The sequence below is a fragment of the Cetorhinus maximus genome, chromosome 15 (assembly GCF_964194155.1).
Source record: "Cetorhinus maximus chromosome 15, sCetMax3.hap1.1, whole genome shotgun sequence".
NCBI classification, from domain to species: Eukaryota; Metazoa; Chordata; class Chondrichthyes; order Lamniformes; family Cetorhinidae; genus Cetorhinus; species Cetorhinus maximus.
In genome coordinates, this window is record NC_135893.1 from 8,883,242 (window position 1) to 8,906,145 (window position 22,904).

At 46.7% G+C, this 22,904-nt stretch overlaps 1 protein-coding gene across 1 annotated transcript in view; it reads right to left on the bottom strand.

Moving 5' to 3' along the window:
- noc2l (NOC2-like nucleolar associated transcriptional repressor) overlaps positions 1-22,904 on the bottom strand; it is a 165,941-nt gene that overhangs the window by 30,560 nt on the left and 112,477 nt on the right. The window contains exons 13-17 of the mRNA XM_078557858.1: positions 20,217-20,330; positions 17,112-17,213; positions 15,425-15,568; positions 2,506-2,619; positions 503-638 (exon numbers count right to left, since the gene is read on the bottom strand). Coding sequence (XP_078413984.1) covers positions 503-638; positions 2,506-2,619; positions 15,425-15,568; positions 17,112-17,213; positions 20,217-20,330 — 610 coding nt within the window. The remainder of the gene's footprint in view (positions 1-502; positions 639-2,505; positions 2,620-15,424; positions 15,569-17,111; positions 17,214-20,216; positions 20,331-22,904) is intronic.

A 22,904-nucleotide genomic window follows, 5' to 3' on the forward strand; every position in this document is an offset into this window, starting at 1 on the left:
TAAGGGAATTCAAACCAGTGAAGGATGGGCTCATGGTGGGTGGTCTCAGGGCTTTAATGTACTTGAGAGTGGCGCCTATTGATGCACAACCAAAAGTAGTTCACACTGACAACAGTGTGGCAGTCTATATATTTACACACACACACACACATGCACACAGACAGAGACGCACACACACACAGACACAGACACACATGCACACAGACACAGACGCACACAGACACCGACGCACACAGACACCGACGCACGCACAGACACAGACGCACACAGACACAGACGCACACAGACACAGACGCACACACAGACACAGACGCACACACAGACACAGACGCACACACAGACACAGACGCACACACAGACACAGACGCACACACAGACACAGACGCACACACAGACACAGACACACACCAATTGGAGTTATTGATTTTGGGTTCTTTTCAAACAAAGCTCGTGTTATCCCTCACATCCCTTCCCCCACCCCGGTACTGTTTTCAAAACATACCTTTAGATTTAAGCCCACTGCTTTCATCATCAGAGTCACTGTCAGACTCAAAGAGATCCCTGAACTCTTTCTTGTCTTTCTCTTTGCTCTCCTGCAACTTCCTGCGTTTGATCTCCGGGAAATTCAGGTCTTCCAGCTGGTGGGGAAAAAGAGGCGAGAACATGAAATATAAAATAAGCATTTACTACAAAGTCCACTTTGTGTGTACTGACTTAAAACACCCAAGAGCAGGATCGCATCAGACGCATTTCCCTATCCGCATAGAGACATTAGTGACTAGAGATAAGCAAAGGTGTTCTTGAAAGTAACATTTATTTAAGGCTCATTTACAGCTTGGGTTTCTTGGCTTCATCACCGGACTCTTCATAACATGAAGGCAAGATTCCTTTTAGCCGCAGTAGAAACCTGACAAGGGCAGGATGAAGTTGATACCTGAAGCAACCTGATCAATCCCGCACACTCTCTCCGGTGACACCAAACAGGCAAGAGGCAAACTCAAGGCATTTTAAAAAAGAATAGATGCAACGCACCAAACAAATGAGTAATTTGCTAAGTTCCAGGGAGGACGACAGTAGAAAGAAACACAATTCACTGTGCTTCAGGTCACATTTTTACTCCCTTTGAAACAGTCACCGCTTTCCAAACAGTATATCCCACATTAAAAAAAAGGAACATTGAACATCGCCAACGAATTTGTGCTTGGAAAGGTTCACCAAACTCAGTTATACAAGAACGCTAAACCAATAAACTTCAGGAACACTAATGTTGATGGATTAATGGCTCACACATTAATGTGGGACTTAAAACCACCTTCAAAACGAGGGGGGCTAACCCTCATTGACTTTTCCAACTAAAACAGGAACAGAGGGAGTCTTCAAGTTTAACGTCACTGTTTTACCATTTGTTTCCTGAAAGTGTCATCGGTGGCTCAGATTTCATCAATTATTTAATAAGAACAAGATCGATCTTCCTCCCAAGGGAGGAACTGGGGTTTATCTACCTTTGACCAGGTGTATATCCTGTCCGCAAGTAGTCATTGCCCAAGAGTTGGGATTTAAGAGGGGCTGACGTCTACGGCTTGATCGTTCAGGCTCTTAACGATCATTTCCCGAAGGTTTGTACGATCCATATAAATACTTCACAGTTGTAACACCTATTTTCTCCCACTAAAGGTGGAATCCATTGGCGACTCCTTTTGACAAAGGGAAACCCACTGCATATTTTAAACACTTCCCATTTAATTAGGTGCTTGTATTTTGGCACAGAAACTGAATATCCTTCATAATGGATCTTTAGTTTGTCTAAACTGATGCTGTCACGGCTCAGGTTTAACGCAGCCTTTATTAAAAACATTTTATTCTCCATTCGCATTCCCCTGAAAGCCTTGGGTGTGCAATTTCCTTGGCACTGATCATCCTCCGGCACTGGATCCAAGTGGCCGTTTTTAATGAATGAGCCGGGATGGTAAGTATCTGAAAGCTTTTCAACTACAGGAAGCATCGCAGGCCAAACTGACCCATTTTGTGTCAGCAAGCCACAGCAAGCAATAAGGTGCGAGAAGCCTGACCACTCCCCTCAAGCCCTTTGGCCAATTGTAGGGTCAAAATTTTCAGTTCCGCAAGGACAGGGGGTGAAAGGTGGGATTGTCCTGGAGCCCCTGGATAAAGTCGCTCACCGTGCAGCTGAGGGTCATACCCTGCGATGTGGACGGTTGCAACGGCAGAGCTGCAGGTTGGGCAAGAAGCAGCAAAACGAGTGAGATGCTGCAATGGGCCCACAGGAAATATTAACTTTGAATGACAAAAAAAAAATCTTACTTGTTAGGTCAGATCTGTCCAAGGCATGGGCTTCATCGGACTTAAATTAGAGGAAATCAAGGATTTATATAAATTTCTAAACTCTCTCACTCACTTTGAACACACACAGATCTTTCTTTTTAAATATGTTCTGACGTTTTGTCAAACGGCCATGATAAGCAAGTTTCTCAAGGCACTTCAACATACCCTCTCCTTGCCGGTGATCTCCAGCGCAATCTCCTTCTCTCTCAGTTTCTTCCAGCTGGTGTAGTACTTCTGGAGAGGTGTACCTTCCTCCTTCAGCGCCTTCTCCCACAACACCTGGTGCACACACAAAGAGCTTTGTTAGAGTAAAGCTAAAAAAACCAAGGACGTGAGTTATAAAAGGCCCGCTCACTGGATTGTCATGAAGGTTTTATGAATTCTAAACTGCTTTCCAATCTAAACCAAATAATTTAACAACATCACTAACCACTGGAGAAAAATGTAAGGAGAAGCTTTACGGCTCTGTGGTGTTATTATCTGTATTTCAAAGAAAAATCAAGAACGTGCGCTGCAGGACCTCTGGAGACTACAAAGTACTTTTGACATTTTGCCCCTGTTGGAATGTAGGGATGCTTGGATGCCAATATACACATGGCAAGTTACCTCAAAGGGTAATGTGATTAACTACCATTTAATCTGAAAGAAAAAAAACAAATAGAAAATGCTAGAAATGCTCAAGCAAGTCAGGCAGCATCTGTGGAGAAAGAAACAGAGATAACGTTTCAGGTCAAACACCCTTTCATCGGAACTGGGGGAAAGTTAGAAACGTAATAGGTTTCGAACAAGCGAGAGGGGGAGGGTGGGAAGACAGCCAAAAGGGAAGGTCTGTGATAGGGTGGAGAGCAGGAGAAAGTAAATGATATAAAGGTAATGGGACACGTAAAGAAACAAAAAGTAATGGAACTAAGCAAGGGGGTGGGGGCGGAGAGAAAGGAAGACAAAACAAAATGTAGGCAGAGGTTTGTGATCTAAAATTTGTCGAACTCAATGTTGAGTTCAGGAGGATGCAAAGTGACCAATCGGAAGATGAGGTGCCGTTCCCTGAGCTTGCGTTGAGATTCACGGGAACGCTGCAGCAGACAGGTCAGAGGGAGGGGAAGGTGGAGAATTAATATGACTGGAAGGTCGGGGTCACGTTTGCGGACTGAATGGAGGTGTTCCGCAAAGCAGTCACCCAATCTGCATTGGGCCTCCCCAATGTCGCTTATGTCCTATTTCATCTATTTCTAGGGTGTTGGGTCAAGGATAATCGCTGGCCAGGCCAGCACTTCCTTGACTAGAGCCGCAGGATCTTTTTTTTTTTAGAAACAGTAACCCAAGAAGGCAGACGGAGCCTCAATTTAACCTCTCAGTTGAAGGACGGCACCTCCGACAGTGCAGCACTCCCTCAGTCCTGCACTGAAATGTCAGCCCTAGGTCGTGTGCTCAAGTCTCTGGAGAGGCCCCGGATGCACAAGCAACAATTTGAAACAATTACTTTAAATTTTCAAACACCTGGCTGTCAATTTGAGGTCAAATGAACATCAACCAGCCAATCATTTCTGTGCACTCGATCTGCTTCAGATGGGGTTGTCAATAGAGATTCATTCAATCAATATTTCAGATCCCACTTGACTCTTGCTCAACCAATTCACTTGGGACTCAAAAGTATTCCGTGCACAAGCATCTTAAATTTCCAGATATTTGTCTGCGTATCAGTAAAGTCTTAAATCAATTATGCAAGAACCATAAAACGAAGCTGACCTTCACATCAGGGCAGCGTCAGACCCGTTCACTGTCCATTCTTTTAAGATTTCAGTTCATATACCTCAAAACTGAAGCAAACTTGATGTTACAGCGACAAAAACTGCCCAACTATCAGGAGTCACTTCATATTACAAAACATGCTTTCCACCAAAATATTAGTTAATAGAAATGATTCCAAACACACTTATTTCCACTTGACCTCTCTCTGATTCCCATTCCCCCCTCATGCGTGGTGTAGGCCGTGACTCAATGGGCAGCACTCTCGCCTTTGAGTCAGAAGGTGGTGAGTTCAAGTCTGACTCCAGCAACTTGAGCACAGCAGTCAAAAAAGCTGCTGCAGTACTGAGAGTGCAGCACTGTCGGAGGTGCTGCCTCCTGGAAGAGGAGTCCCTCTCAGGCGGATGTAAAAGACTCTACAGCACTATTCTGAAGAGGAGCATGGGAGTTATTCCCGGTGTCCTGACCCTTCACTTAACGTCACACAAAAAAACCCCAGATTATCTGGTCATTATCACGTTGCAGTTGCTATGCAGGAAATTCCAGCACAATCTCCGATGTTACAACAGTGACTACACTTCAAAACTACGTCACTGGCCGTAAAGGGCTTTGGGATGTCTGGCGATCGCGAAAGGTGCTATATAAATGCAGGTCTTTCCTTTTCTTTTTAACTGTTTGACACTAGCGCTTGGGGTGTGGGCCAGAGGCGATGTGAAGAAAGTGGCTTTGTAACGAACTGAGCACGGTCAGGACTTCTAGGCTTGACCACTGTACTGGAGTTACCGACTAAGTCAGGATTCATTTCAGATTCTGCACAATGGATCCCTAGCTGGCCATTATTCTACAGACAACTTCAAGTGAGTACACTGGTCAGTGATTACACAGGTCAAAATCAGTTTGTTACGTTAGCATGATACAATCAAGCCACTGTCACCATGACCGCACTAGAGGTCACCAGAAAAGCAGCATTATCTGCTAGGAGCCAACTATTATTAGATCAAATAAGGGGAACGATGATGGATACTCAGGTTACACAACAGCTCTGTGTCGGGCACACTTGTACTTGGTGACATTTTGTTTGACAATCTCTAATTAACTGAGGAAGGTGATTCTGAGATTCACCAGTCACACGGTATCACACCTGCACTCATCTGCTGATAGTCACCACAAGTGCCTTCCTAACACAATGAATTATTGCAGCATAGTGTAATGCATTATTAAATGATTTCCACTTTGTACTTCAGCAGCAAACATCAGACGCGAGGCAGTTATAAATCTTGAATTAAAATCATTACTGAGGAGCAGGTTTACTTTTGACTTCTCTGCCACAATCTGCTTAATTTATTTTGTGCGCGTTAATTAGTTCATCCCTCTCCTTGTGCTTTCCATCTTGTGTCCGCTCAATATATCCTCGCTCTGTAACTGGGAGGTGAGCAGATGAGCTATAGTTGGGCATAACGCTAATGATCTTCCATTACTCCCCTTCCAACAAGAGGTCTGCTCCGAACGTAAGGCATTACAACAGCCCGGCCTAAAAACAGATTCAAGACGGGTGGGGGGGGTTGGTGTGTGTCCACTGACACAACTACATCCGCCAATGGGTAGGTGGTGGGTGGGACTTACTACTGGCAGGACTTGCATCCAATCAGAGAATTCGACAGCAAACAAAGTCGGTTTATAAAATAAGGGCTGCATTTCCTGCTAACACCATGAGCGGCTGCCATCTTGATAGGGGGGCAATGCGCAGCAGGGCCATACATGGTCATCACTGGCACTGGCACTGCAAATATTGCAGTGGGGGCACCTGAATCTCTCCAGGGGTCCCACAGTTTCCTTTATCCCATTTGGTTTCTTTAACATTTTCTTTTTTTTTGCCTCTTTTCCCCACTGCCCTTCACCCCCCTCTCCATTCTTTTGGGAAGACACCTTTCTTAAAACAGCAGCCTATCTCAGTGGTGTGGAAGGGCTGGTGTGTGTAATTAAGTCTGTATTCTATCGTCTGTGCCGTGTGCGTGTGCGAGAAACAAGCTCCGGAGCTGCAGATGGAATCGTGGCCGTCGCCGGGTGGGTCAGAAGCCCCCCCCCACCCCCAATCCCGACCCCCGGAAACCTCGGGGCTCAGAAATCGAGCGATCGACTTCAGGGATCACAAGCCTCCCCCCCCCTCTCGCCCCCATCCCGATCCCTTGGCCTGAATTTTCAGGTCAGCCAGGGGAACGGGACCGCTGACCTCCATCGGTCCACCCGACCCCGATTGCGCGCTGGCCGGCCAATTAACGACCGGCCAGAGTGAAGCTCTTGCGCTGAGCAGCTCCGCGCTGCCGGGGTGGGGGTCAGGAAGAGCGCGGGTGCTGACGAGCGCTGAGGGAAAGCTCTCCGAAGGCAGGGAGAGCTGCCCCCCCGGGGGGCTAAAGACCGGAAAAATCAAAAATAAAGGTTTCAGAAGCTGAAAGAAGGTGTCGATGCGTCATAATAAATCGCCTGAAAACTTAGCGACTGAAACTGCCGTCCGCAGAAACTTATTTACATTTTATTTCATCCCGGAAACCTCACCCGGCCGTGGATGAGGTTCTATGAAAAATGTAAAGGCCGCCTGGATGATTCGCCCGTCCGCCAACCGTAAGGAGCCAATCGCTCCGTTAATGGGCTTAACGGCCCTCTTAATTGTCGGCGGGCGCACTCCTGACTTTTGCTCTCGCCTGCCGACCGAAGTATCGGACGAGCGCGGGATGACGCCGGGACGCTCGCCCCGACGTCCTCTCGCGTCGTCCGGTCAGGTTGTGGGGGGCTCGCCTGCCCGATCGGCTTAATTCATTCCATCCCAGGAATCAGAAGCCTCCCCCTACTATTCGGGGTGGGGGGTCGTGCCCCGAATACCCGCCCACCGCGAGGCTCAGGAAACTGGGTGAACCATTTCCAACCGGCGCTGCGTCTCTCGCCAATGCCAAAAACACCGGATTGTGCACACGCACGGCTAAGGGCACTCGCGCAGACAGTAAAGGTAGCGGCAGCCACCTTGCCTGATCATATTGCGCTGGCAGGAGATGCAGTGTTTAAAAAAAAAGTTCTCACGCTTTTAACCCTCAAGGGAAATGAGTTTTAATCATCGGGGGTTTCAGCAGAGCGGCAATACCTGGGGACCAACAGTTACCTATAATCCAACTTTCTCGGGTATCTGACTGGGATTCAGGAGCAGCTAAGCAACACCAACAGCTCAAGCCTCTACCTCATTGTCCTGGGTTAAATTTTTTCTGTTCGGCCAAATTTCAGCCTTTAAAGAATAAATGTGCATTTTCACGATGCGCTATTTTAATTAAGATTTATAAGCAAATATTGATTCCTTTGTTTGGAAGGAAAGGGAAATTTAACTGCACCGTATTAAAAATGAGCCAATGGACTGCAGCAAATGGAAATTCGGCGTGAAGTCAAACCCAGCCGCGTACAGCAGCGCAGTCTACGGGTGTGGTTGGTGGGAGAGTTGCCCAATCCTCTCCATTTTGGTCAGGAATGCTGGTATCACCGCTTGCTGTCCGGCATGTTGCTTACTTCAACTGGCCAAAAATATTGTCTCTCCCAAGGCCCTGCCCAATATTAATTCCTCAACCAAACATCACCAAACAGCAGATTACCCGGCCATTGCCTCATCGCCGCTCGTGGGCACTTGCTGTGCGCAAATTGGCTGCACGCCTTCCCCAAGGGGAGAGTTTTCTCCCCGTCGGGCAGGCCGGTTGGCGAGCGGCCAACCAAGGCCCAGGGTAGTGCCGCCTGTGGGGGGCATGAGGGAGGGTCGGAGCCTGCGCTCTTTCTGCTGCTGCCTCAGGGGGATCAAGTTCAAATTGAAATGTTTTAACGAAGAAGGAGAAAAAAAATCATTTGCACAGGTCCCCTCGCGTGGCAGTGTCACATGAGCTAGGACATGTTTACGAAAATTTTTTATTGAATTAATAAAGCCTTCACGGAACCTCATCCCGCCCGTGGAAGAGGTTTCATGAAAAATGCAAAGGCCGCCTGGGCTCTTCGCCCGCCCCCCCCTCCCCCCCAGATTGGACAGGCAGCCCTGTTCAATTGGTCAATTACATTATTAACGGCCGTGACCGGTCTTTGACAGTTCGGCAGCCGCGCAGCCGACTCTGGTGCTCGCCTGCTGGGCGAGAGACGGGAACGGCGCGCGGTGACGTTGGGACGCACGCCTGACATCACCGCGCGTCACTTTACACGTCGGCGTGTGGGTCCCGCCCCCCCGCAGGCCGTACAGAAGATTCTGCCCCAAATTTACCACACCTTGAAAAGCAATTTGTTGCCGCAAAGCACCCGAGGTGTGAAAGGCGCTATATAAAAGCATATTCTTTATCTTCTGTAAACACAGCAGGAAGGTAAAGAGGCACCTTTGACAAGAAGTGATCCATTTCAGCATTGGGGGGGAAGTAAAGACACAGACATGACAGTTTTCAGTATGCCTGACTCCATCCTGATGGATATCCTTATTAGACAAACAGTAATTCAAGCCGCCCCATTCATCTTTGGAGTACGCACACAAGGGCATCAGTCAGACAGAGTTTGGGATAGGGAAGGGCGAGCTCTCAAGACTTGCCTCTAGGGCAATTAAAAACAAATCCAATTTGTCTCAGGACAATTTCCAAAGTTAGTTTGAACCCGGCGTTCATGGTTTTAATAAGAGCCGTGGATAGACACTGGCCCTCGCCCAACAGCTGCTTTCCATTTAAGTTTAAAAAATCTGAACAATCGTTGCAGTCTCATCCCTTGGGCTGGTCGATGATATGATCGTACCCTGCTGCTTCTCAACCAGGCAGGGCTCAGTGGAAGAAAATCACACACAAGCCATCACTGAGAAATGCAACACACTCAGACACGTACACACTCAGACACGTACACACTCAGACACGTACACACTCAGACACGTACACACGCACACACTCAGACACGTACACACGCGCACACTCAGACACGTACACACGCACACACTCAGACACGTACACACGCACACACTCAGACACGTACACACGTACACACTCAGACACGTACACACTCAGACACGTACACACGCGCACACTCAGACACGTACACGCGCGCACACTCAGACACGTACACACGCGCACACTCAGACACGTACACACACACACACTCAGACACGTACACACTCAGACACGTACACACGCGCACACTCAGACACGTACACACTCAGACACGTACACACACGCACACTCAGACACGTACACACGCGCACACTCAGACACGTACACACTCAGACACGTACACACTCAGACACGTACACACACGCACACTCAGACACGTACACACGCGCACACTCAGACACGTACACACTCAGACACGTACACACACGCACACTCAGACACGTACACACGCGCACACTCAGACACGTACACACTCAGACACGTACACACACACACTCGAGGAGACTGGAAACACAGCCGTTAAAAGGTTATGGGCTGGATTTGACAGTGGAGGGGGGAGTAGGGTGCGGACTGCTCGCTCCCAGCCCCCTGGGAGAAAAGTTGATCCTGAACGGACAATCTTTTAAGAAAATAACATGCTGGGGGCAGGGTAAACAGGCTCGGGTGGGGGTTAGACCTCCACTCCAGCAGAGTTGAATTTAAATTCCAGTAGCTGAAATGACGGGATTTGAACCCCATGTCCCCATTGCATTAGGGCCTCTGGATTATTAGTCCAGTGACATAACTACGCCACCATCCCCCTGGGAAGGACAGCATTGAAGGAAGATACCTTCAACATGAAGTATGGTGCTCTCCCTCTATGGCGAGGCCTCCATTTTGACAGTGCCCAGCGACCATGGAGCTCCTGAACATGGAAAGCCTGAAAATCGAAATCATGAACCGGCCTGAAGTCGGAGTGGAAGGCACCGGAGCCAAGGAGAGTTTTGGTACTGAGCTGACACTGACTGTTCCCGCCTGAGCTGCCTTCGCATCGGGAACCACAATAAGCCTGATCGAGGGCTGTGCATTCTCCTCATCTGAAGCTGCACCCCGGTGATGTTAAACTGCTGGATCCCTGATGGTTTTGAACAGGCCATCGTCACAGGATTGAAATGGGAGAACGAGAAGTCAAAGTGAACTCTGTGAGCTCAGGAAGCCAGGCCGTGTCAAGAAAAGCGACGCTCCTATGGTGCCTCACGCACAGCGATGCACAGCCAACAGTGCAAGGCTTCCCAAAATTTAGGCCACACCACAGGGCTGTTTTCCTTGGAGAAGAGAAGGCCGAGAGAAGATTTGACAGAGGGATCCAAAATCATGAGGGGTCTGGGCAGAGTGGGTAGGGAGAAGTTGTTCCCACTCGTCAGAGGATCGAGGACGAGAGGGCACAGATTCAAGGTAATTTGCAAAAGAAGCAAAGGTGACACGAGGGAAAACGTCTTCACACAGCGAGTGGTTCGAGTCTGGAATGCACTGACTGAGTGTGTGGTGGAGGCAGGTTCAATCGAGGCATTCTAAAAGGGAATGAGACCGTTAACTGAAATGGAAAAAGTGCGGGGTCATGGGGAGAAGTTGGGAGATTGGCACTAAGGGGATTGCTCATTTGGAGGGCCGACAATGGGCCGAATGGCCTCCTTCCGTGCTGTAACAATTGTGATTCTGAAAGCTCCGCCCCTTTTCACACAAATATTTTACTATCCCATACGCACAAGAGAAAATTTGTGCGGAAAGATTTCTCATCCCACCTTCATCCATTCCTCCCCTTAAACTTTACTAACCCAGCACAGAGCTGCCCTTGAATCATAATTTGTGTGCAAGTGTCCTATTGGCGAATTGACTGCTGCTCAGTGTCTGTCCCAGAATCAATTCCTTCAATACACAACCACTCTAACTCCTGTTAAATCTTCTAGCCTGTCGTACCTTTGCACTGCAGATTTTGGCGTTTCATTGGCTCAGATGTTTTAGGAAGAGGAGGGTCAGGGGAGAGACTGATGCAGTCTTATTTGAAATCTACAGTGCAGCTTGTCCAAATGACATATGAAATGGGTACAGTCGACAGTAGTGATTGGTCAATCTGCCTCTCTCATCTCATTGCTTTGCCCACTTTAATCTCTGATGCCCAACAGCAGGACTTTGGCCAGAATTTTCCAGCCTCTCTCTCTCTCTCCCCCGCGGCAGGTTCCATCGCAGCGAGCCACTGAAATCTCCGCTCGCATCGGCACGATCGGAAGATCCCACCGGTGTGAGGGGCTGGAAAGTTCCGGCCTCTCTCCTTTCGGTTTTGATTCTAACATGATTCCTGCCAGTTACCACTTTGCTCGCCACAATCAATGTAGCAGCGGTAGAGGTGATCTGCCTAAGGGTATGTCCTCTGATTATTTCTTCATGCCTCGTGGTTATGCATTTTCCTCTAAAGTTGCTGGTAGGAGCCTTCCGTTTTCAATTTCAATGAACAGTTTGATGAGGGGAAAAAAAAATATATACGAGGAGGTTTTCCATTGTCTTCCTCACGTGTGCTTAAAGTGAACACAAGTCCTCTTTCTGAAGAATCCTCCGCCTGTAAGCGGCTATTGTCCACTGAGGTTCCGACTCATCCATCATCACCACTGGAAATTTGCTGGTTCCACTGTTGGCCATGACTCGTAACCCTGAGCAGGGGATCTTTACCTGGGCCTGGGACGCCTGGCAAAGAAGGCAGGGGCGACCACCTCCCTCGTCCCGAGGTCTCAAATGACCCCGCTACCCTTACCAAATATAGGCAGAATGGAAATGGCTTGATGAGCCATTTTTTCCCCCAGATCATAAAGAACCAGATGAAGAGTCTGTGGGCATAGGGCTGTTGATTGAAGATGTCTGATCCATCAAGGATGACAGCACCAAAACTAGCTTCCTACACATTCATAGTAAAGCAGCAGAAAATCTAACCCAAACTTGTTAGCACTAAAACCATCGTCACTTGTAAAGTACCCAGCGACCCAGAGCGGAAGCAAGTCATCCTCGATCCTGAGGGGCTGCCTAACAAGAGAACCATCTAGAAGGGTAGCAGATAGATGGGAACCCCACAACCTGGAAGTTCCCCTCCAAGCCACTCACCATCCTGACTTGGAAATATATCAGCCATTCCTTCACTGTCGCTGGGTCACAATCCTGGAACTCCCTTCCTAACACCACATGGACTGCAGCGGTTCAAGAAGGCAGCTCACCACCACCTTCTCAAGGGAAACTAGGGATGGGCAATAAATACTGGCCCAGCCAGCAAAGCCCACATCCCGTGAATGAATAAAAAGGAACGTGTAAAGTACTGTCCCTCCTACCGCCCTTGGCTTGAAATTAGAAAAGGGGGTTTTCCTTTACCAATTGTGTGGCTTAGTTGAGATTCTGTTCAATAGAAAAGAACAGGTGATAGTTTTAAAACATTTTCTTGGTGGGAGGAATATTCAGGCACAGGTTTGTGTATGGAGGGAGTAGCTAAAGTGTTGAGGTGGTCATACAGTACTTAGCTAACACATACAGTTAACTTGGCTCAACAATTCATCCCTTAATTACATCCAAATTTTCAATCAGGATACTAACTGCAATGCAGTACAACATATTGTTCATTTTATCATTCGTGTTCTATTTAAACCAGTTACTTGTGCAAATCAGGGGGCACCATTCTGTTAAAGGGTAGCAAGTGGGAATAATAAAGTGCACGAACTTTATTAATGTTCAGGCGATGTTCTCCAGGGCCTGCAGGATCATAAAAATAACTTAACGTTCTCCTCAACACCAGGTGGTTGGTCCAGAAACTTGTTTGGAAACAATACACTAACACACACACATGCACACACACAAAATAAACACCTTTTCCAGTTAGGCCTCTGGACAACAGATCTAGTTTGGCATTAATCTCATGTCCTGGGTGGAACTCTTGAAAGCACATTGCTCAATGTTGTCCAGCTGGCTTGACAAAACAATGCACAACCACATCCCTGGGAATTAATGGTTCCAGGAATGAGGGACTCCAGTTATGGGGATAGACTGGTGAAGGTACTCTCCCTACAGAGAGGAGATTTGGTTGAGGTGTTCAAAACCATGCGGGGTCTGGGGAGAATAGATAGGGAGAAACTGTTCCCATTGGCAGCCGGGTCGAGAAGCAGAGTTCATCAATTTAAGGTAATTGGCACAAGAGCCAGAGGCGTGATCAGGAAAAACATTGTTACACAGTGAGTAGTTGGAACCTGGAATGGACTGCCTGAGAACGTGGTGGAGGCAGATTCAATTGTGGCTTTCAAAACGGAACTGGATAACTATCTGGAGAGAAAAGACTTGCAGGGCTACGGGGAAAAGCCCGGGAATGGATCTAGCCGTGGGGCTCTTGCAGCGAGCCAACATGGGCATGATGGACGGAATGGCCTCATTTTGTACCGTTGCCATTCTATGATTCTTTGCTCTTGTGGTCCAGGGGCAAGTACATTTAGTATGAAGCATGTTAGACTGCTCGTGTATTGAAACATTTTCAAGGGGTTTTGCTCGATGACACGGGCATGTTCATTGTGCTGCAGTTAGGGGGTTGTGTAAGGTGACTCTACATATGGAGCTGTCCCAAGGCTGATCTGCAGAAGCAGGAGGACAGCCAATTTTAAAATCTAACCTGAAAAAGAGTCTTCTCTCCAGACACTGATCTGTGTGCACTTGGCATCTTGCCCTGATTTAGAATCTCAGAACAGAAACGTCAGATCATTCTCATTAGTCGACCAGCAGATAGGGGAAACACTTCCCTACTCTTGGCAGGCCAGTGTCCACAGGAGTTCCACACAGCTGGGGCCAATAGGATTTAAATTGCTAACATAGAGAAGTTTATATTTCGAATGTAACGATGAAAACTGAACAGTGATTATCAGCAGTCAGAAAAGAGGCAGGGACTTGCGAATAAGTTAAGAAAAGAAAGGTTTGCATTTATATGCATTAGGATGTTCCAATGTGCTTTGCAGCCAACAACGTTACTTTGAAGTGTAGTCACTGTTATAGGAAATGCAGCAACCAATTTGCACACAGAAAGCTCCAATAAACTGCAATGTGTTTTTTTTATTCTTTCGTGGGGTGTGGGCGTCGCTGGCTGGGCCAGCATTTATTGCCCACGAGAAGGTGGTGGTGAGCTGCCTTCTTGAACTGCTGCAGTCCATGGGGTGTAGGTACACCCACAGTGCTGTTAGGGAGGGAGTTGCAGGATTTTGACTCAGTGACAGTGAAGGAACAGTGATATATTTCCAAGTCAGGATGGTGAGTGGCTCAGAGGAGAAATTGCAGTTGATGATGTTCCCACACGTCTGCTCCCCTTGTCCTTCTAGGTGTTATAGAGGTCACAGGTTTGGAAGGCGCTGTTGAAGGTGCCTTGGCAAGTTGCTGCAGTGCATCTTGTATATGATGCACACTGCTGCCATTGTGCACCGATGGTAGGGGGAGTGAAAGTTTAAGTGGGTGGATGGGGTGCCGATCAAGTGGGCTGCTTTATCCTGGATGGTGTTGAGCTTCAAGAGTTGTTGGAGCTGCACTTATCCAGACAATTTGAGAGTATTCCATCACACTCCTGACTTGTGCCTTGTGGACTGTGGACAGGTTTTGGGGAGTCAGGAAGTGAGTTTCATACCACAGAATTCCCAGCCTCTGTCCATTTCAGTTTCTGGTCAATGGTAACCCCCAGGATGTTGATAGTGGGGAACTCAGCAATGGTGACACGGAATGTCCTATCAGAAATAGTGATAAAACAGAATCTAGGAAAACCTTTCGAGAGGAAATTTAAAAAAATAAGTTTAACCAACTGGGAAAAAGACAGGAGAATGGAACTACATAGATAGAGGTCTTGCAGAGAGCTAGCAATCGGATGACGGGCTGAATGGTCACCTGTGCTGTAAAATTGGCTGATTAAAGGAAAGCCAAGAAATGATTTGTTTGACTCTGTGACTCTAGGAGAGTTGGATGCATCACTTGTCTGAGTTCACATCATATATTATGAGTTAATTTTTATGAAATAGACATCTCTCTTTGCAAAGCAAAAGTACTATTCTTGTGGTAAAGTGCCAATTGTACAGAGGGTAGGGTTCCGACTCTGGTTGGACATATTCCGGGAGATGTTATCATATGACCTCCTGCCACCAACCACCCTCTGCCCCCACACTCCTGCCACACGTCACTCAATGTATCCATCCTCACAGCGTTATCACCTCCCTGACCAATGGCTGCATCTCACACGTTGGATTACTGAACTCAACTTGCTGCCGACTCCGGATCAGTGAGGAAACTGTTTTTAAACGTCTCCGCTCTCCCCAAGGCCAAGGGGCCGCAAGTGGAATGTCTACAAAGGAAGTAAAGCAATCTCTTTGACTTACCACGGCCTCTTTCTCTGCCACGCCAAAGGTGGCCTTCTGCCGCCTATTAGTGAGGTAGGTGGAGTTCTCCTTCAGCTTCTCCAGCAGTTGCCTGATCTGTTTGCAGTAATTGGCCACTTTACATTCCTTGATAAAAGCTTTTAGCTGCAAGATTAAAAAGGACCACACATCAGGCAAGGCAGCTACTGTTTGACCAACTCAAAGAAAAACCATGTTATCCTGAATCACAAATCACAGAAGCAGCGTGTGCCCTCAGCACAAAAACATGCCAAATTCAGCCCACGTGACCGTTTCAAGCCCACCAGCTTTCTGCCCTCAATAGCTTGTCAATCTCTACCTCCCTCCAAACCGTGAAATCGTTTGATGTGGCCAGATTTACCGAAACAGTATGTCCTTACCCTTATGTATTGCGTGAAGCACTAATGATTAGCATTTGTTCTGGCACACGCTTTTAGGAAGTGGTGACAATATTTCAAAGTGCAGTACAGAGGGGGAAAAAAATAAACGGTTTGGCAATACAGAAATGGAGCAGCAGCCAAGTACTGATCATACCTCATGGAGCACTTTCATACGACTCTAACATGTAGCGTGAGCCACTTGCTTCACCTGGCTCCATGGATTAAGGAGCTAGTAAAGATCACATGATTCCAGCCAAACAGGAAATTCATGCAAAAATGGAATTTTTCTTTTCAAACCTACAGAAATTGCATCCATCTGGCTGGCACCACACAACCATTTTCCTGTTATCCTTTCAGTGTCTCAGTCCAAAATGCCTTCAGCGTGCAGCTGATTTTATATTCATGGCAGTCTTGCTGTGGCCAGTTGTGTCAAACAGTTATCTCAGGCAATCATTTGATCCAGCTCTCCCAAGCTACAGCGGAGCAGTGGATGGTCTCAATGCAACAAGGAGCCAGAGATCAACTTCTTTGTATTTTGATCCAGTTCACTCCCCTGTGAACAGCAGAAGTGCTTTGCCTTACCTCCCAGTGAATTGTACAGTGCCATCAATCTCAAACTGTAGGGTAACTTGTCAATTCCCAAGGGACTAGGTCTCCTCTGATGTAAGTATTGTGGCGGGTTCTGTATCGGGGCACTACCTTGAGAATAAGACTTCAAGTGATGCCGGTTAGCTCAGCTGACTAGATGGCTAGCATGTGGATCAGATTAATGCCAACAACATGAGGTTTAATCCCCGTTCAATCTCCCCTACCCCCTAGTAAAAAAAATCATGCACTTTGCTGTGGTTTGGGAAATAATCACCAAGGACTTGCCTTCAGGCAGGGAACCGAAGAAGTAGTGTCCTACGATGTATAGTATCCGTGTGTCCTACAACATATAGTAATCAGTCTTGTAATCATTAGCCTGAGTAAAATTTAATTATAAATGGTGCAATACTGCAGTATGATTTTTCAAAGTGGAAAGTGCCATGCTATCAAAGGTTGCAGGATTTTGACAAAAAATTGCCAGCAATACACTTCTGCAAATATGATGAGCATCATACAGTTATTTAAGTAAATACATGGAGCTACAGCGGGTTACAGGCAGAAACGTATTTCATCTTTTAGCTTCAGAATACATTAAAACGCACATTCACCTGAGGGCGGAATTCTACGCTTAAATTAGAAAGAAATATCGGCACTAGGATACACACAACACTCGCCAGCCATTATCACTAGTTACTACATACCTGAATGACAACAGGCAATGCCAGTTCTGGGAAGCCTATGGTGTGTGCCTGAGTGTGAAAATACTCCAGAGTCAGGTCATACAGCTGTTCTATCAAACCATCCTGTAATGCAAAACAACAATTTTTTTAAAAAAAACAATTTCAAAGTGTCCAAATGCAAATTTTGAAATTACAGAGAGCAACCTGTCCAATAACACATTTCTTTTGCACCTTGGTAATTGTGGCTTATATGCCTCATTGTCAAGCATGGTCTTTCTATAAGATATGTCCTCTTGGAAAAGAACTGGGCTCAGCATTTAACGGAATAAGTTATGGAATACCATCCCTTGCAAGAACCAGGCAATTTCTTAGTGTAAATTGGAGCAAATGATTACCACGACAGATGATTTGCTGTTGCCCAGGTACTGACATGTTCACTGCCTCTGGGACTTTTAATGCAAAACTGTGGTACCAGGGCAGGAAATCACATTAAGTGCAGACATTCACAGGATTTGTTAGTGGATGTTGCACTGCAACAAATCATTTTGCGGACTGACTGCACGCAAGGACTCAATGTGGATGCCCGTCTCAGTCATCTTTGACAGAGGCTCTAGAGTAGATTAAAATGATAGAACAAAGGACCTGCAAAATTATTAAGCCCCAAGGGCTACAAATCACAAGGACTTCAAGAAGGAAAGACATGGAAGGCAAACTTCACAGGGAGGATTTAAAATAGCCCACTCTCGCCAAGTAAGGCTGAACCTACCATAGGAATAACAAAAGAAGATACATTATACCATCGCACTTGTTACAAGGCTTAGTAATGAGTTTATTTAGCACCAACTGATTTGGTTACATCTATATAAAGCTTCGTGACCAGTGGGAAAATGAAAGAACCATGTGAGGTTGGATGAAATTTTGGCGTGTACAAAAACAAAGTCTTATTCCATTGTAAGGGAATAAACTGGATGTGGTCTTACAACCAACACATCCAAATGCCAAACCAGATAGAATGAGTATAACAATCACCAATCCCGCTTAATACAAGAGGAAGTAGATTTCAATCCTTCACTACAGAATTTGAATTCAATGTCATAGGCTCAAATGGGTTTACAAGATTCAGAACTTGAGCAGTGTTAGTTATTATACAATTGTTTACATTTATTGGGTTCCTGGTTATGGATGGTGTTGACTGACTGTAATTTCTACCAAAGCACGAGGGGTCATGACAGCTGTCCAAGGTTTTTCGGAAGCTCTGTGACCAATCCTGATTAAGTCGCTTCTACACGCAGTCATGTCAAGCGCGTTCAAATGGTTTATGGTTAATTTATGGAGCTGAGTAACAAATCATTTTTCCATTTAACGCTCCAAGCCTTTCAAGATGCTAACAAAGTATTTGCTCCTGAAGGAAGGAAGTCTTGTTGAGTTGGGTGGACGCTCTGCAGAGCTAAACAGTCAAGCAGAAACTGAGGAGAGTTGGTTATACCGACCCCCACCTAGCTCTCTGGCAGCTGCTCCCGTCCCTCTGGAGCACGAATGAATTGGGTGAGAGTCCAGCTGATCATGGTCACTAAGGGGTGCCTCCCAGGCACACAACTTCTTCAGGTCTGATCCTGTGAATGATTCTGGATTCGGAGAGGGGGCTGTGGCCCAGGGCGTTGGAAGGACCCCACAAACTCATCTTAATTCCAGGGCCGCCTCCATCTTTGTAAATTGGGGCCTGCTGCAGTTCCAGTAATGGCCACTGGGAGCAGTGGCCATTATCAAAACCACCCCCCTTGTAATTTTGAACACGGCTAACAGATCTACCTGAACCCTTTGTTCTATTGAGAAGGGGCTCTGCTTTTCTAGTCCCGCATCATAAGTAAAGCATTAGCATGTCACGTATATTCATTAAAACACACCAAATTAAATTGTATCTTTGCGATTAAGTTGGCAGCGATGGAGAAACGTGTGCCTTCAGGTTAAAGGTGGCGTGAGACAGGCAAGGCTGAGTTTTAGCTTCAAGTTCGGTGGCAGTTGCTCAGGGAGGTTGGAGTATGGCTGTCCATGGGAAGGAGGTCAAGTCATGGCAGCCCTAAGAAGGGTTGTCGGGGGGTGTCAGGGGGAGGGAGTTGGACAACAGCGGGAAGGTCAATCTCTACCAAAGGCAGCTCAAGCATGATAGAGGGGTGATCAAGAGTGGTTGAGGTCAGGTCAATGATGGGGTTGGGGGAGTCAAGGGTAACCAAGGGCAGGTCAAGGGTGATAGGGGGAGGTCGAGGATGATGGTTGGCAGATAGAGGGTGTTAGGGGAGCAAGCTTGATGAGGACCAGCTCAAGGTTGACAGACAATTGATCAAGGGTGGCTGGCTCGAGGATCACAAAGGGGAGCGCTAGGGTGATTTCAAGAGGGTCAATGGTGATGAAGGGAGGGTCAAAGGTGACTGAGGGAAGGCACAGGGCAATGGCTTGCAGCTCCAGGGATCTGAGTGTAACAGGTAGGGAGGGGGTGCAGTTGAAGTTAAAAACCCTCCTCAGGCAAGCAGAACGATGCTGCTGGCTTGCAGGGAATGGATGCCTGTCCAGGTGTCGTTTAAGTATGGCGCCCGGACCTTTGACCACCGTGAGGTAACGGCGGGGTCGGTGACTTGTTGCCCGGCCCCTCAGCTGTGCACAGCTCATTGGCTGGCCACTGCTGTCCCATGTCTGAGAGGAAGTTCTGCTCCACTTCCGGTCCTGCTGCTGGGACACTCGTGGCTGCAACAAGATCCTGCCCTATACACTGTTAAATTAAACTACGCGGCTTTCTCATCTGTATCCGGTAACAAACATTAGAGTGGTGCAGTTACTTCTCAATCCCTTTCCTTACATCCATTTGCATCACATTCTCACTTAAAATGACGGTTGCCTAATGAGCACCCTGTTCAATGTTTCTGCTCGAGCAACACAAGTTTTTGAATGAATGTTACTGCCCAAACAACAAGCATAAAACTCTCACTGAAGTCACTCTCATCCCTCTTTTAAGAGAGACAGGAAGGCATTCTAATGCATTGCACTTCCGTGGTCATAATCCTTATAATCCCACTAAATAGCTACTAGGTCACACGGGCAATGAGCAAGGTTACCTTTTAGTGCCCTGCTTACCCTGAAAGCTTTCTCCTGTAAATTTGCGTTGGACAACTTAAGAATCACAGCAAAGTTGATTGGTCGAACGCTCATCCGGCCAGGTTTCTTGTTAAAATCAACCTGTTGGAAAATCTAGGGAGACAAACGGCATTATAATTAAAGAGAAATACACTAATAGACGACATATTTGAGGTTTCAGAATTATTTGCAGATTACAATATTAGCCAGAAAATATTCAGACATTGGGGGTTAAACATGATTAGCTTATTAAACAAAATTCTTCCTTCTTCTGTTATGGGAGAAATAAGAAGTACTTAAGTATAGGAATTCCTTTACTTGCTAACCAATAGAAGTAAAACCTTTTGATCTAAAACTCACAAAAGCACAAAATGAAACCAGTATCCTTTATCCAACCCTAGCTAGAGATTTAGTTACGGACAGGGGCAATCTTGAAGATACAGGACTAATCAGCGGGGAAAAAAAACTCACAATAGGGCAGAGGTGAAGGACAGGGCCTATGAGCCTGGAGAACTACTGGCTTAACTTACAGTCAGCCGGCTGGACAGAGTAACCTGCACAGAATTGGGAGATCTGATGTAAGCTTGCTGAATTCATGCCCTTCTTAAGTATTGTCCTGAAAACCTGCCTGGAAAAATAGCTGTTGTCGTTTGGAGTTGCGGCTGAACCTTGACCCCCATTCATGTGTTTGCCCTCGCTTTCGCCATCCTCCTGCCAGGAGGCCAAATTAAATGGCCAGAAAGTCACATCCACTGGAAGGGCCTGCTTCCACCAGACTCAAAGGCAATCTTTGTCGCAGTGAGCTTTCTCATTCTGTTGACGGGCTATGCATTTGTGTTTGGAGGCCTGGATGGACAAGGATGAATAACCTCACTCATTGCTTAACTGTATTAAAAACCAAATTGGGCACTGAAGGCACAGGAGGGTGGCACAGGGCCTACATTCTGCCAGGCTGAATTAGGACTGTCCAAGGAGTCACTTTTACACAGACCATTTGCTTGCTATCTCCCCACACCTGTTTTCACTCAGCTTCTTTTGAGTACTTATACAGCGTGTGGTGACATGTAGGGGCGAAGGCAGCTATAGATTCATCAGTAAACTTCTCTCCTGGTGAAACTTGTGCCTCGCATCTTAAATGTGGCAGTCATATAGCACAGCACATCACACCTCAATCAATCTGCTCTTGTCACGATTCTCACACTACACCTCCCTTCACCTCCCCCATCCCTTTCATCCTCTTGTGCATTGAATACCAGATCGGCAAAGTCATGAATTATTAGCATGTCCTCCAGCTATCTCTTCCTGAAAGTAGTTGTCTCATCTATCCAGAGCAGACATTATCTTACACAGTCTGTTGTTGGGATGTGTGCCAATTCAGTCAACATGCTCGCTATAAGCTTCAATGAAATATCTATTTCAGGATTTTCAGCATTCATGGGCACTGCAGAAGCCCTGCCTGATCATAATTCCAGTACAGCCTCAAAGACACCTATCTACTCCCATCAGGCGTAAGTTATAAATCAAATGCCCAAGTTGCTCGTTTTGCAAATGATACATTATCCATTTGACCATCTAAGTGCCAACAACTAAGACTTGGGGTCTCAGAGCACTCCCTAGGGATCTGACGCCGCATTCATCTACAGAATGGAACATCCTCACTCATTGCTTAATTGTACTGAAACCAAATTGGGCACTGAAGGCACAGGAGGAGGCCACAGAGCCTACTTTCCGCCAGGCTGAATTAGGAATGTCTAAGGAGCCACTTTTACACAGGCCATTTTCTTGCTATCTCCCCACATCTGTTTACACTCATCTTCTTTTGAGTACTTATACAGCGTGTGGCACCAAAAGAGGTACATCTCAACTCCAAGAGAGGTACAGCGTGTGGTGACATGTAGGGGCGAAAGGGAGCAAAGGATTCATCAGTAAACTTCTATCCTGGTGAAACTTGTGCCTTGGATCTGAAGTGTGGCAGTCATACAGCACAGCACACCTCAATCAACCTGCCCTTGTCACGATTCTCACACTACAGCCCCCTTCACCCCTTTCATCCTCTTGTGCATTGAATACCAGATTGGCACGGACGCTTCTCCCAGAGTTTCTCAAAAGGGCAATAATTCTCTCTCAGCGGCGGAAGTCTCTCGTCACTTACATTCCAGCCCTTTGCCAAATCAGCCAGTAGTCCCACTATCAGAGAATTTCTGGGACCCATCAGCACCAGGCAGAATTGCCTGAGCTGATAAACGATATTACATTTTCCTGGATCAATAGCCCAACTCCCCGATGACTGCCTGCTGCACAATCCAGTGAGCTCAGCTACAAGTTTCTCATTACCGACAGAAAAGACTATCCGAAGTCAAATGAAGATAATCAGATCGAGGCGTCACAAATTGGGAATTCCTTGCTAGCTTTTTGTTTTAAAAAAAAAACGAAAACCAACAGCAGGGCGAAGGTGGGTTTCTGTACTTCAGTAAGGCCCATGTACTATCCTGAATTAATATCATTAACTTGACTCTCTTTGAAAGGTCATGAATTGTCTCCAGGAAATTTTGAATCTCGTCACAGCCATTTCATTAGAGGAAGTTTGCTGACAGGCGTGAATATTCCTACGGTGCAGTGACATTCTGAAATGTGGCTTTCCATTGGCCGTGCTGGAACAGGCTGGTAGGGTTAAGTGGAAATTTCAGG